We start from the raw sequence: 14,830 nt of genomic DNA, 5'->3' as shown, positions 1-14,830 counted from the left end.
CATACTATTTTGTTTTCTTTAAATTTTTTGACTGTAAATGAGCTAACTACAGTAAAACATTTTATTATGAAGGCTGCTAAGTTAAGCGAACATTAAGTTTTCTTGAAATAGAAATTTGAGTCTAAGGATGTATTGATTTGGAAAAGAGGTTCTGCTTTTGTTTCCACAGAACACAAGAATCTAAGGATTGCTTCCAGATTAATATGATCTGATCACACAATACCCCTTGAAACAATGGCCCATTTAATACAGCATCCACGACAGCTCCAGGACTGCTAACTGAGATGAGTCAACCACACAGGATACCCCAATCCAGATTTAACCATAATTCTCAAGATCCCCATTAGATTAACGATGCCCCTAATCAGCAAGAAGTAATATAGAAAACTACAACCAAATATCCCAAAATATTGTTTATAAATGTTTGTTTTCATTTAAAGGGTTTTGGTTGAAAATGATTAGTAGTCATAGTCAATCTCTTTTGAAAAAAGAGGGATACAATATAGAAATGATGAAAAAGAAGGTAGATTATTGAATCTATGTTAATTCAAAAAATTTTTAATCTCAAAATACTTTATACTGGTATGGATTTTGGTTTATTGATACAAATTTAAGGTCAATTTTGTTATATTGTATGTATATTTTCTACTATTGTTTAAGGTATTATGTTTATGTAGCTCATTTAAAAACATAATGTATAGTTGAGAGACACAATTTAATAGTCATCTATAATAGTCAAACTTATAGTAATGCTAGATTTTTAAGGTAATACAGAGATTATTTCAGATAGAAAATCTTCAAACACTTTAAAAACCTACAGAATATGGCATTTAAAATGTTTTAAGAACTTAGACTTTTCTCGAGAGTGAGCCACGTCTGCTTCTGGCACACCAATTACTTCAAGACGAAGATGAGCATCGAAGAAGCTCCTTATGGAGTTTGCTTTCAATGTGGCAAGGCTAGCCATTTGGGTAAGAAACTGCTCTTGCCTGGACTTCTTGACTGTATGCTGTATAAACTGGACATGCAGGACCCACAGGAAAATGATCACTAAACTTTGCCAAAACAAGGCAGGATGGTCCTTCAGAGTTCCTGCTTCACAGAAGAAACTGCCAGACATTCTGCAGGACACAGAAGAAAATGACTGACAATCTGCAAATATAGACAGGACAGTCTTTCAAATTTCCTGCTTCACTGAAAAGTCTGCTAGACACTATAGAAAATGGATGCCCCAACATTATGAGAGAACTTTGGGTTCTAGGTAGTCAGCTATCACTGTCATTTCTAGAGTTTTGGAAGTTGCTTACAGTGCACTTCCTAGATACTTAGGCAATATTATATCCTCATGGGGTCATTGATGGAGCTGAAGACTAGATAGTTATAATTAATATAGTTTATATATAATTATATAGTTTTGTTCATTATGATAAACAATAAATTAAATATAAAACTTTAGACTCATAAAGATAGGACAGATAGAATTTTTCCCCCTATGACAGGGTTTCTCTGTGTAGCATAAGCTGTCCTGGAACTAGTTCTTGTAGACCAGAATAGCCTTGAACTCATGATCTGCCTACCTCTGCCTTCCAAGTGCTGGGCTTAAAGGCATGCGCCACCATTGCCTAGCTTAGAATATTTTCTTTAATTCTGCCAAATACAAATAGACTAAATACCATAACTTTATATATATTATATTCTCACTTGATAATTGTTTTATATAATTTTACTACGTTAAAGTTAATTAGACAGAAAAGGGGAAATGATATATCCTGTGAATACATTTTATTACCATTGGTTAATAAAGAAGCTTATTTGGCCAATAGCAAGGCAGAATAGAGCCAGATGGGAAATTCAAGCAAAAATAAAGGGAAAAGGAAGGCGGAGTCAGAGACACCAGCCTCAGGGGAAGCAAGATGTGAGGTAACAAGCCACGAGCCTCTTGGTAAATATAGAGTAATAGAAATGGGTTATTTTAGGATGTAATAAGCCTGATGCCAAGCAGTGGTGACACACACCTTTAATCCCAGCACCAGGAAGCAAAGGCAGACATTTCTGTAAATTCAAGGACAGTCTGGTCTACAGCCCAATCTAAAGAATGAGTTCCAGAACAGACTCCAACGTTACAAAGAAACCCTGTTTCAGAAAAAACAAAAAACCAATAATAATAATTATAATAAGCCTGAGCTAATAGGCCAAACAGCTTGTAATTAATATTAAGCCTTTGAGTGGTTATCTGGGAACTGGTAGGCAGGAGAGGAAGTTCCAGTTACAGTAGTATCTCACTGACCTTGGGAAGAAAGATCTTTAAAGTTACTGGAAGAACCTATCTTCAGAAACCTAGTAAGGTTGTGAACCACAAGAAAAGAACCCAGACTGTTTGTTTTTAATGCTATGCTTGGCTCCCAAACTTCCTACATGGGAAAGCCCTGGAACACTGCTCCAATCAGATGCTCTTGCTTCTACAGTATAATCATTCTCCAAATCATACAAATGAGAGAGTTCATGGCACTACCTGAGTGTATTCCAACGACTGCCAAAGTGAAGCAGCAATTTCAGGAGACTTCCCAAAAGCTGCAAGTGTCTTCAGTAGCTCAGCTTTGAGAACTGGGGGGATACTGCACTGCAGGAGCCCCAGAATCACCACGACAGGCGTCCACTGAGGATGCTCACAAAGCGCCAAACGAGCATTTTCACTCTGAGATTTGAACACAAAACAAGAAAGTTATTTTGTTTGTCTAGTTTGTCTAGGATTTTCTGTTTGGTTTTATGAGATATAAGCTGTCTAGACTGGACTCCACCTCCACTGACTCAAGCCATTCTCCTAAACAGATGTAAATAGAAGAACCTACTACCAAGTCTGGTACATTTAATACATACTAAAACCAAGAGTCTATCATTTAACTTGAAGCCTACTGGTAGATTAAATTAGATTACTCATGGAAGGAATGGAAGATAAATTTCAAAGAATTTCTTTGGCAGACCGGGGAGCAGAAAATACTACTATAAACAGATAATCTGTCCACTAGGGTGACATAAATCTTAGGCACTTTCAAGTCCTTTCTAGAACAATACAGTTTTATGACACTAAAATGTATCTGATTCATGAATGAGTCAACAAATACTTTTCCTGAGGAAAAGAATGAAAAATATTTTATAAATGATAAAACTTTGCTTTATTTCAATAAGGCATTACAATAAATTTTATATTTAATGCACAATAACACCAAATATGATTAGAAAATCAAAATCTAAAAAATACATTTCTATATTCCAGACAAAATGTCAACCTGAGCAGTTCAATTTGCTCTGGTAATCAACGATTATTTCTAAGTTGTGAAAATGATTAGATAACTGTGACTTTCTTTTAATGAAAACTATTCTTGTTGTACAAATATATATCAATACACGTGTCTATCTCAGAACCACTACTAAAATTACTTTCTAAAACCCTGGTTCTCAACCGTCCTAATGCTGTGACTCTTTATTACAGCTCCTCAAATTGTGGTGACCCCCAACTATAAAATTATTTTCATTACTTCCTAACAGTAATTTTGCAATTAAATGTAAATATACTTGTGTTTTCCAACAGTCTTAGGAGACCCCTGTGAAAGGGTCATTCAACCCCCCAAAGGGATTGCAACCCGGTTTCAGAACCACTGTTCTAGAAGGATGCACACACAACTGACTCTTACTTTCCTCTCTTGACTACTTTCTTACGTGTTCAGGCTATAATTTTCAAATTAAGACTGTGCTAGTGAACAGAACTAGCAAAAATTATATCCTCTAAAGTCTAGAAAACAAGAACATAAGGATGAATGCTACGTATGTGTTAAATGTATCATGACATTAACCACTAAAAGAAAATGCTTGGCCACTTAAGATGTCACCAGGCTACAACATAAAACAGACCATTCTATGGATGGACTACCTACCCAAGTAATGATAGTAGATGTTAGCTGCAGAAAAGCAATCAGTCCATCTTGCTCCTTCTGGGTGATACCACGTGAAGGAAGGTGACGGTACTGGACACTATCTGCACTGGGCAGGTCCTTTCGGAGATGTTCATGGTAAAGCAGTAAGGAGTGAAAGAAATGCTCCCAGGATACAGGACTGCCGCCCGTTCCCTGAATGTTTTCAACTGAGAAGAAAAGCAACATAGAGTTTTCTTTTTAAAATGGCCTCTTTGGGACTCAAAGGTAGAAGTCTGTCTACCGCATGAGAGCCAGCAGGGCAAAAGGCTAGTCCTCTATGAAAGGTCCGGCAGTTTGCTTGGAGTTCAAGAATAATTTAATTTATAATAACATTAGTCTGCCGTTGTCTTCTGCCCTAAATCATCAGTGTTGCTCTGCCCAGGTAAGTAGTATACTGAAAGGGGTCAGAATCCTTTCCGATTCTTTCTTGCCCAGACCTAAGGATGGGGTAGAGCCCAAAGAAAGTGCCTTTGTATGCCATTTACCCGCTTCCTACCCAGAAGTTCTCAGTGCTGTAAACGTAAGAGAACTGCTACTTTTTCCAACCAAATAATTCACAAGTGATGAGCTTGAGTGCTCATAAAAAGACAGCTGTAGCACAGATCTATGAATTATACTATTCCACTACATACCAAGCACTGTGGGACAGAGAACCACAAATAAGAAAAGCAAGCCCCGACAGAGTAGCCAATATGCTGGCTTGGGAGACAGGGATGTCTGTTTTAATCATGACTCCCCCAACTTGTCACCAGGGTATTTTAAAACTTAACTTCTCTAAACTCATCTTCTCCACAAACACACAGCAGATATTTAGTTTCTTTTCCCTTTTAGCAGTATATCTTGCTTAAGTCTAAAATATATCTGGCTTAATTAAGTCATTCTAAAAATTAGTAATAAGAAAATAAGTATTGATGAGGGCAAATTACAAAAATCAAATTTAGCTAGCTATGCATGACGACTTATACCTGTAACTCTAGTAGTCCGAAGGCTGAGGGAGGAGGATGGTGACAGGTCTGGGGCCATCCTGGGCTTTCGACTGAGTTCTAAGACAGCTTAGGCTATGGAGTGAGACCCCATCTTAAAATAAAGTAAAGCCAAACAAAAACCAAACCTCCACTGCAAGGAAATATACTTGGTCTTATATATCAGATGTGTTCTTAGAGAACAACATATATGGCTTCAGACTTGTTACACTTAACTGTATTTAACAAGATAAATGGCAAGATCCCCCAATCTCTGAGACCATAATCTCAGTATTACCACGCATAAAAATCACCAGTGTAACTCTTTCCCTCGGTATTACAAATGCAATTTATACCTATGGTAGGATCTACACAGCAGTATAAGAACACAAGAGCGTAAAAACAAATCTGGCATGCAGACTGCTCTTACCGTGACTGCTACCATTGACTTTGAGCAGGCTAAAACAGTAGTGGGCACACTGAGGTCCGTTGGCCAAGCCTTGGAGCATTTTTAAATAAGGAATATAAATAGTTGGCGGCAACAGGTCACCCATTTGTCTAACAAACTTTGACAAGACAACCTAAAATTAAGAAAAAAAAGTTTATAGAAAATGTACCTTAACTTTAAGGTAACATGGACAGCTAATAAAAACCACATAAAAACTAAAACAAATTCAGCACTATGATTTAATTCATTGCCACAAAAAAGTAACTGCTATTTTATTTATGAAAAACTTAAATATAATAAATATATTTCTTAAATGAAGTGATGATTTCTTTTTTTCTTTCTTTCTTTTTTTTTTTTTTGGTTTTTCAAGACAGGGTTTCTCTGTGGCTTTGGAGCCTGTCTTGGAACTAGCTCTTGTAGACCAGGCTGGCCTCGGACTTACAGAGATCCACCTGCCTCTGCCTCCCGAGTGCTGGGATTAAAGGCATGCACCACCACGGCCCGGCTAAGTGATGATTTCTAAATAACTTATTACCTGTGTTCAAACCTCTTCAATGGCCAAATCAGAGAGTAAAAATAAAAAGCTCTAAAGCTCACCTGACGCTGAGGGGGTCGCTGATGAGCCACTCCCAGGTAGGAGCCCATGATCGTTGGAGTCTGCAGAGGCTCTGAGGGACACCAGTATTCCAGAGCAAGCTCCAAATGGAAAGGGTTTTTTTTATATAGTTCACCAATCTGCAGAGAATAAGCAAAAACTATAGAGAAATGTTTACAACAAAAAAATTGCAGAAATAAAAAAGCACCTTAGTATTGAATTCTGCAAAAATTTTCCAAGGTTCAAGAAAAATAATGGAACAGAAAAGAGATTAAAAAAAAAAATTATCTCTCCAGCAGAATGACTTACCAGGAGCATTAAGTGTTCCAGGTCCCTCCTAAGTGAGATAGGGGGCTCGTTTCCCATCTGGATACTCATGTGAATCATTCGAGCATCTTCATCCGCCCGATTCTTCAGCTGCTTCACCTTTGTATGTATTAGACAAGGCTTAATGCAAATATCTTATGCATTGGTTAATAACAAAATCAAGAAACTAGGTAACTAAGAGTAACAATATATAAGAAACATCACTTAAACACCTGTATATTTTAGCAATATAAAAATACAATAGGAACTTCACTAAAATACTTAAGATTATAATATCTTAAGTATCACAGGGAGCCAGAGAGATGGTTCAATAGGTAAAGATACCTGTGCCAAGCCTGCCAACCACAAGATGGTCGAAAGAACCAACTCCTACAGGCTGTCCTGATGTCCACTCCTCTCTATCCTGTCTATTATAACATGCTCATGGCCATATACATACACACACACACAATAAATAAATAATAAAATGTAAAAAAAGAATTTTCCACTTCACAGAAATTGAATTAATTAGTGTTTCTCAAGAGAGACATCACTATCATTTGGCGTAGACCATCTCCAGTGAAGTATTATCCTAAATACTGAATAAAACTTCATAGCCCTAGAACTACTAAGAACATGTTACAGTGATGTAACAAGCAAAACTCATAACCCAGCAAGCAGGCTGTGAACATTACACTCTGGCTAAAAATGTGAACTAATGCTAATGAAACAAGAAATTACTTTGTTCAGGGGGGGAAAAACACATTTACAGCTGCAAGTTTCACTATTCCTTTCTCAATATTAAATAGAAAATAGGTAAAGCATGGAAAGACTTGAACAACAATTCCAGCTAATTACTGATGAACAAATAGAGAGGTCTCTTCCATTTTCACAGACCGCATTACTAAGATAGGCCACAGTGAGTGCTTTAAAGCAAACCTCAACATTAAAGCAATCCAGTGAAGTATATTCTCTGACTCTGAGGATTTGACTAGAACTAGTGAAAGAGAAATGACTGGAAGCGTCCTAAGTATTTAAAAATTAAACAACACTCTCTCTGTCTCTCTCTCTCTATCTATCTATCTGTGTGTGTGTGTGTGTGTGTATGTGTGTATGTATGTATCCCAATAAATTAAACGGGGCCAGGCAGTAGTGGTGCACGCCTGAGGCATGTAGGTCTCTGTGAGTTAGAGGTCTGCCTGGTCTACAAGAGTTAGTTCCAGGACAGGCTTCAAAGCTAAAAAGAACCCGTCTCAAAAAAGCAAAAAACAAACAAAGAAACAAAAACCTTAAATAATCTTATATCTATTAAATAAATTATAGTATTCAAGAATTGGGTGATTAAATTGTTTCCCTTGCCCAAGACATTTCTGACGTTTATACCACAATTCCCTCAACTTTCACCTTTTCAGACAATCATTATCTCTCCATAATCAAATACTCAAATAGATATTAAATAGAAATAATTTCAACCTTAACCTTTCTAAGGGTTCCTTTCCCAGATATGAAATAAAAGCACGAGCAGGCTTCTTCCCACTTCAAAACTGTTTGCTCACCTTTGTCTTTAGAGTTGCTGGAGTCTCAACTTACCTGTTTGTTCATCCTGACTATTCTAGCCCTTCACTGAGCTAACCTTAGCCTAAGGAAACCCACTGTCATTTACTGCCTGATCTGCGAGGAAGTGCTACTGCAGTCTACACTTTTCTTCCTATACAAGTTGTCTTCCGAGCTGGATTATAAAGTCTTTGCTATGAGGAAGAGAGTGCCTTACTCATTTGGCTTCTAAGTAATTCTTTTCTCGGTCTTTTTCTCTTTTGAGAAGAGGGGTTTAGAGTGCTCCATGTACACGATCTAGCCCTATCTGTTTGCTTCATACCTAGCACAGTACCTGCACTGTGAGAAACACAACGAAAGGTGCTGAGCTGACAGGTCCGTGCCGCCCCATCTGGCTATGTTCATTTCCTCATATGTACATCCTTACATGTATGCTGAGGTTCATCTGCATACCACGAATTAAAAGTCTAAACAATTATCTATAAAAGGAGATTTTCCACTATGCCTCTTCCAAATCAGGTATAAAATACTGTAGTCCCATGAAATTCATGAAGAATTGGTTCCAACACCACCTGAGGACACCAAGAATCTAGATACTCAAGTCCCTTATACAAAATAACAAAGTAGTTGAATACATAATACATACATTTTCCCATATACTCTTTAAACCACTCAAGATGGCTTAAAATACCTAACATAAATAATACAAACAGTTGCTATTCTATATTGTTTAGGAAATAACGGGGGGGGGGGGAGTCTATATAGTTTCAGCACAGACAATTTTGTTTTAGAGAGTTTCTCTGTGTAAAAGTCCTGGTTAACCGTCTTGAAACTCTTGGTAGACCACCTAGAACTCATGGAAATCCACCTGTCTCTGCCTCCAGAGTGCTGGGGACCAAAGGTATGAGCCACCATGCCCTACTTAGACACAATCCTTTTGAGTCTGAAAATTTCAAGTCAAAGCTGGCTGATTCTGAAGACATAGAACACATGAACACATGGAAAACCAAGACTATTAGCAAGGCACATTCACCACTAGGGTACCTTCTGCCCAGGGTACTAGAAATTAACAGTAATCACCTACCCACAGAGGGATTTTCATCAACCTACTACTTCTGTGTTCTCAGTGTCCAATGCTCCTTCTGGAAGACATCTTTCCAGTTAGAAAGGGTTATACCGTGTCACTTTACCATCCAAACTGCACTTGTAATACATCACTGCTGGATCTTAGTCTGCACTGACTTTATTAGTTGAAGTTAGTCAAAACAGTTTTAAACTGTTTTTCTTTTTCCTTTTTTAATATTTATCTTTGTGTTCTTTTCTTTTTTTTAAGATTTACTTATTTATTGTGTATACAGTATTCTGCCTGCCTGTAGACCAGAAGAGGGCACCAGATCTCATTACAGATGATTGTAATCCACCATGTGGTTGCTGGGAATTGAACTCAGGACCTTTAGAAGAGCAGGCAGTGCTCTTAACCACTGATCCATCTCTCCAGCCCTAAACTGTCTTAAAAAGCTCATTTTATACTGTTATACTTACTTTCATTGGCATAAATGCAAGGAAGTCTGTAATGAGATTATGGGTTCTGCGAATGTAAAATTCTTCCTGATAGAAGTTTTCGGACAGCACCACAGACTCGGTGAGGAACAAGAAGACGCTATCGGCAATGGCAAGTTCAGCAATTGCTTCATCAGCTTCCGTGAACTCGGCCAGGGCTAGAAAGATTTAGAACATAAAAAGCAAACTGAGAAAAAGTCTTTAACTCAAGTTCTATCCCATGACAATGCTAGAGGCTCATATTTCAGACATTTTTCCAGCTTCCTAACCGGTGCTATGCACAAAATGGGATTATACAGAATTGTCATGAACTCACAAACTCCAAATACTATTGAAAAAGTATGTCTTAAACACATGAAGCTGGGTGCTGTGGTGCACAACTTTAGTCCCAGCACTCAGTAGGTAGAGGTTGGTGGATCTCTATGAACTCCAGGCTAGCCTTGTCTACGTAGCAAGCTGCAGGCCAGTCAAAACTACATAGTGAGAACTTGTCTCAAAAAAAGAAATAAAAATAAAAATAAAGGTGAGAGAACATGTTCTTCCTATGAGTGACCTCTGACCTGTTAGTTAAGAGATGGATAATGTTAACACTTAGGTAGTCAGAGAGCTCTTATGCAAGCATTAGCATCCTAAAGCAACACAAGAGCTTTAATTCTACTGAATCTCCAGGGTCATACAGGAACAATGGGAAAGGCATGAGTGAGGACCAAAACCTGGACATGACTGATTTCGTTACTCTACTCATCAGGCAACCTACAAATAAAAGCTTAAATCACAATTCAAAGACGTATGCTAGCCTACCTGGGATTTTTTTCAAACATTTGGATATTTCCAAGCTGTCCATACAGACAAAAATGAGCCTTACCATGTACGGTCATCGACTGACACTTCATTTCAACTACAATGGTCAATTTTCCACACATTCTAAATTACAGAAATTCCAATTTAACACTTTACCTTTAAGTGTTTAATATGCAACTCAAAAGACACAAAAAAAAATAAAAAATTATATATAAAAAAAACCATTATCATATCTTTCAAAACAATTCTTCAGTTTCAAATATAGATGGTCAAACACAGCTGTGTCATCCAAGCTGTGAAATGTCTTGATTTGGTTTGGAGTTTTATTGTTTTGTTTGGGCTCTGTAATTTTTTGCACATTGTTTGAACTGGGAACTAGATACAGTCTACAAACTGCAAGTAACTAACACACCACAGCTACCCCTATGTTTCATCCTTTACATGCTGCGGTTTTCCATGTGACATGGTGTTGCTTTCAGTGGCACCTGTCATCTTGTCCACTCTGAAAATGCTACAACTTAGTAGAGTTTCATTTAGAGGTGTTGGTAAGATGTCAAATTAACATGGGGGCAGAAGAGATGGCTCTGAGGTTAAGAGCACCGGCTGATCTTCCAGAAGACTCGGGTTCAACTGGCAGTACCACATGACAGCTCACAACTGACTGTAACTCCAGTTCCAGGGGACGCGACACCCTCACACAGACAAAAACACCGGCAAAACACTAATATTCTGTAGACAGAAGTTTCTATAAGGTTAATATATATTAAATATTTGTCACATTAATGATAATATAGAGTACTAACTCTAGAAAAAGGTTTCATCTACCTTCCTGTACATGATTTTGGGTTTGAGCCTCTATCAGTTTTGTGCAGTGAACCATGAGCATGCCTAACAATGACCTTTGAAGTCTCCAAAAGGAGCACAACGACAATTCCTCCAGGACTATGATATCACCACTAAGATGAAAAATATCACCTAAAGATCAGCTTTGGACTATAAACTGCTCAGAACAATGTCATGGTGGCTAGCTGAGATGACCCAGCCTAACAGACTACTCTAGCCAGGAATTTAGACAAGCCCTGCACTTTCCCATTATACAGAGATGGGACAATAAATGATACAGATACCTCTCCCAGGTCTTGACAATTAACCCTAAAATTTTCTCTTCAAGATCCCCTAAAGATACCATTGCCCCCAAATAGCAGGAAGTAAATTTAAAAATACAATGTCTACATTCCCAAGGGGTAGGGTAGGTGGGTTTTGGTCATTCAATGGATTATGAATATTTGTCATTTTTAGGGGGATTGGTTATAAATTGTTATTGGTAATGGTTAGAAAAAAAGCTAAACAAAGGAAAATTAGATTCAATCTTCTTGTTTTGAAAAAAGGGAGGGTAGACATAAGATAAAAAGGTATACTATTGAATCTACTTTTAAAAAGCAACTACTAGCTTTAAATGTTTTATACTGCATTAGATTTTTGTATATTGATGCAAATTTGAGATTAATTTTGTTAGAATATACTGTACATACATTTCTACTCTTGTTCAAGGTACCTATACAACTCATTTAACAACATAAAGCAAATTTCTAGTCCTTGAAAATTACTACCAACTATTTAGGATAATAAGAAAATGCAGGTTAATAGCTAATCTCCTATTATAATCAAACTTGTAGTCACATAGAGTATATTTTCAAGGTCAAACAAAGATATATTTTAGATAGGTCACCTTCAAACACTTCAGAGATCTACAGAATATGGCATTTAAGATGTGTTAATAACATAGGTTCTTTTTTCGTTTTTATGACAATGAGACATATCTGCTTCTGGCAGTACTAATCTACTTCAGGGAAGATGACAGGCATCAAAGGAACTCCACATGGAGTTTGCTTTCTTTGTAGCAAAAAATAAGCCACTGGGCAAGACAGTGCCCGTTGTTCAACTGCTGACAGTATGCTGTCCTAATTAGACAAGCAGGACACAAAAGAGAGTGACTACTAAACCTTGCCCAGACAAGTCCTTCAAAAACCCTGTTTCACAGAAAAGTCTGTCAGATATTCTGGGCTTGTAGGTTGAAGATGGATGCCCCAACGTTGCAGAAGAACTTTGAGTGGCTGTCCAGGCAGCCAGCTGTTTCTGTCATTTCTTACATTTTTGGGAAGTTACTTACTCAGTTAATATTACTTCCTTCTTTGGTCTCTGAGGGAGTTGAAGACTAGATAATAATAGTTAAAGTTTTTCTTGTCTACCTGATGCAGAAAACAAGTTATGATAGAAAGTAAATTCAGTACAAGACTTTGGACTCACCAAGAAGGGACAGATATGGAATATTTTCTCTGAATTTGTCAAATGCAAATGGACTAGACATTGCTGAGACTATTTATTGCCTGTATATATCGTATACAATCATTGTACTTATTGTGTATAGTTTTTCTTATGCTTTCTTTTATTTTAGACAAATAAAGGAAATGTAGTGATTTTTCATTAGTATTTTAATAAATAAGGCTTGACTGAAGTTCAGAGAGTAAAACAGCTACACTGGTTAGCCATACAGACCAATCAGTGGTGACACACACCTATTAATCCCAGTAGCCACAATAGTTAGCCATAGAAGTGATGCAATGGTGGCTCACGCCTTTAATTCCAGCATTTGGAAGGGAGGTAGGTTGATCTCTGTGAATTCAAGGCTAGGCTGGTCTACAGAGTGAGTTCCAGCATAGTCAGGGATACATAGAGAAACCCTGCTTGGAAAAAAAAAAACAACAAAAAGACTGAAAATCACTTTAAAACTTTAATTTTATGACAATCAAAAACTAGGGAAAACCTGCAATGTAGTTTATTCTGTCCCACGGTCCTAGAGACCAAATACATACTCTGCTGCTAAGTCTATTTTCAGTGTCCTCTGTAAGATTAAGAACACATAAGAAAAAGAGTCTCATTAAGAGGAAAATGAGTTAGTTGGTTTTCTTTCCTATAAGTTCCTCTATGTAGCCCTGGCTAGCTTTAGACTGCAATCTGTCTGCCTCTGCCCAAAGAGTTGTGCATATAAGTGTAAGGGTAAGACTTGTTTCTTTTTGAAGATTTATATTTTATTTTCAACTCTGTGTATGGAGGGCTAAGCACTGAGTGCAGAAACCCAGAGGCACTGAATTCCTTAGAATAAGCTGCTCCAAATGGCTGCTGGAAACTCGAGTCTTCTACAAAAACAGCACAACTCTTAATTACTGAGCCATCTCTTTAGTCCTTGTTTGTCTTTTAGTTTCATTTTATATTTTGAAATAAATTCTATATACCCACCCATAGCATTTGAACTAGAAAACAAAGTATATCATTCTTGAAAAGAAGTTAGCATTAAAAGTACAAGGGTTTAGTACTGCATTTTCTCAGATGTGTCAATACACTTTGCTCTTATTTACTCCCCTGCATCTCTAGTGTTGGTTCCCTTCCTGCCCTTACTCCATCTGTTTTCGTGTCAAGTGAATTTCACTACCTATGCCACTGCCCTTAAGATTTGTTTGTCTGCACAATTCCTTCTACTTTCAACACACACACGCATGCACAACGTCCCTAAATGCTTTCATATGAGAGTTTGTGATATTTTGCTTATCATAATAGTCAGTTCTATCCATTTTCTTACAAATGTCATGATTTTGCTTTTCTTTATGGCTGAAAAACAATCCCATGGTCTATACAGCACGTTTTATAAAACAACATTCTTAAACCCTTATAACTAATAGTGATACTAATATTTAAAAAAAAATCATTAACGAGGGCTGGAAAAATGGCTCAGTGGCTAAGAGAACTAACTGGCTGCTGTTCCAGAGCACCCAAGTTCAATTCTCAGCACCTACATGGTGGCTCACTTCAGTTTCAGGGGATCTGACACACCTGTACACAGACATGCATGCAGACAAAGTATCAATGTACATTTTAAAAAAAAAAAAAGGTAACAACTCAGTTTAAAATACTCAGGACGGGAATAAAGTTGAGTAGCGAGAACATGCTAAACAAGCCCAAAGCCTCAAGTTCAGCCCTGAGCACCAAACAGAGAACCATAACAGTACTGACTGCTAAAACTGATAAGAATATGACCATGAAAAACCTAAGAAGTTTAAGGAGCGAAAGACCTGGTACTAGAAACCAGGACCATAATTCCTAGGCTATCCTTACACATTACTCTAGGGCACAATCTATTGTGCCTCTTAGGATTGGGAATAAAAAGCTGGAGAAATGTCTCAGTGCTAACAGCACTTGCTGCTCTTTCAGAGGGCTGGAGTTCAATTCCCAGCACCAAGTCAAACAAAACCCAACTGCTTGTAAGTCCGGTTCCAGGGGACCCAAAACCTGCTTTTGGCTTCTGCACACACATGCACATATATACACAGACATACACACATATGCATAAATAAATAAAGATTAGGTATGAAAAATTATGGTATAAAAATATGATCATCATGGTTAGCAAAATGGATCAGCAGGTAAAGTCACCTGCTGCCAAGCCTGATGACCTAAGTTTGATCTCTGAGACTCGCAAAGTGGAGAGAAGTAACTCCTACAAGCTGTTCTTTGGCCCTGTGTGAATACATACACACTCAAATATAAATGCACGTACACAGAAAAAATAATTCTTTAT

At 37.5% G+C, this 14,830-nt stretch overlaps 1 protein-coding gene across 6 annotated transcripts in view; it reads right to left on the bottom strand.

The window, feature by feature from the left end:
* The window catches only part of Nup205 (nucleoporin 205), a 67,611-nt gene that overhangs the window by 39,099 nt on the left and 13,682 nt on the right, over positions 1 to 14,830 (bottom strand). For all 6 annotated transcript variants that reach the window (XM_085683732.2, XM_085683733.2, XM_085683735.2 and 3 more), the window contains exons 8-13: positions 9,379 to 9,554; positions 6,286 to 6,402; positions 5,979 to 6,116; positions 5,364 to 5,514; positions 3,933 to 4,138; positions 2,513 to 2,695 (exon numbers count right to left, since the gene is read on the bottom strand). In XM_085683732.2, coding sequence (XP_085539858.2) covers positions 2,513 to 2,695; positions 3,933 to 4,138; positions 5,364 to 5,514; positions 5,979 to 6,116; positions 6,286 to 6,402; positions 9,379 to 9,554 — 971 coding nt within the window. The remainder of the gene's footprint in view (positions 1 to 2,512; positions 2,696 to 3,932; positions 4,139 to 5,363; positions 5,515 to 5,978; positions 6,117 to 6,285; positions 6,403 to 9,378; positions 9,555 to 14,830) is intronic.

Source organism: Myodes glareolus, chromosome 25, assembly GCF_982192425.1.
Source record: "Myodes glareolus chromosome 25, mMyoGla1.1, whole genome shotgun sequence".
NCBI lineage: Eukaryota > Metazoa > Chordata > Mammalia > Rodentia > Cricetidae > Myodes > Myodes glareolus.
This window is presented reverse-complemented; position numbering and strand designations above follow the sequence as displayed.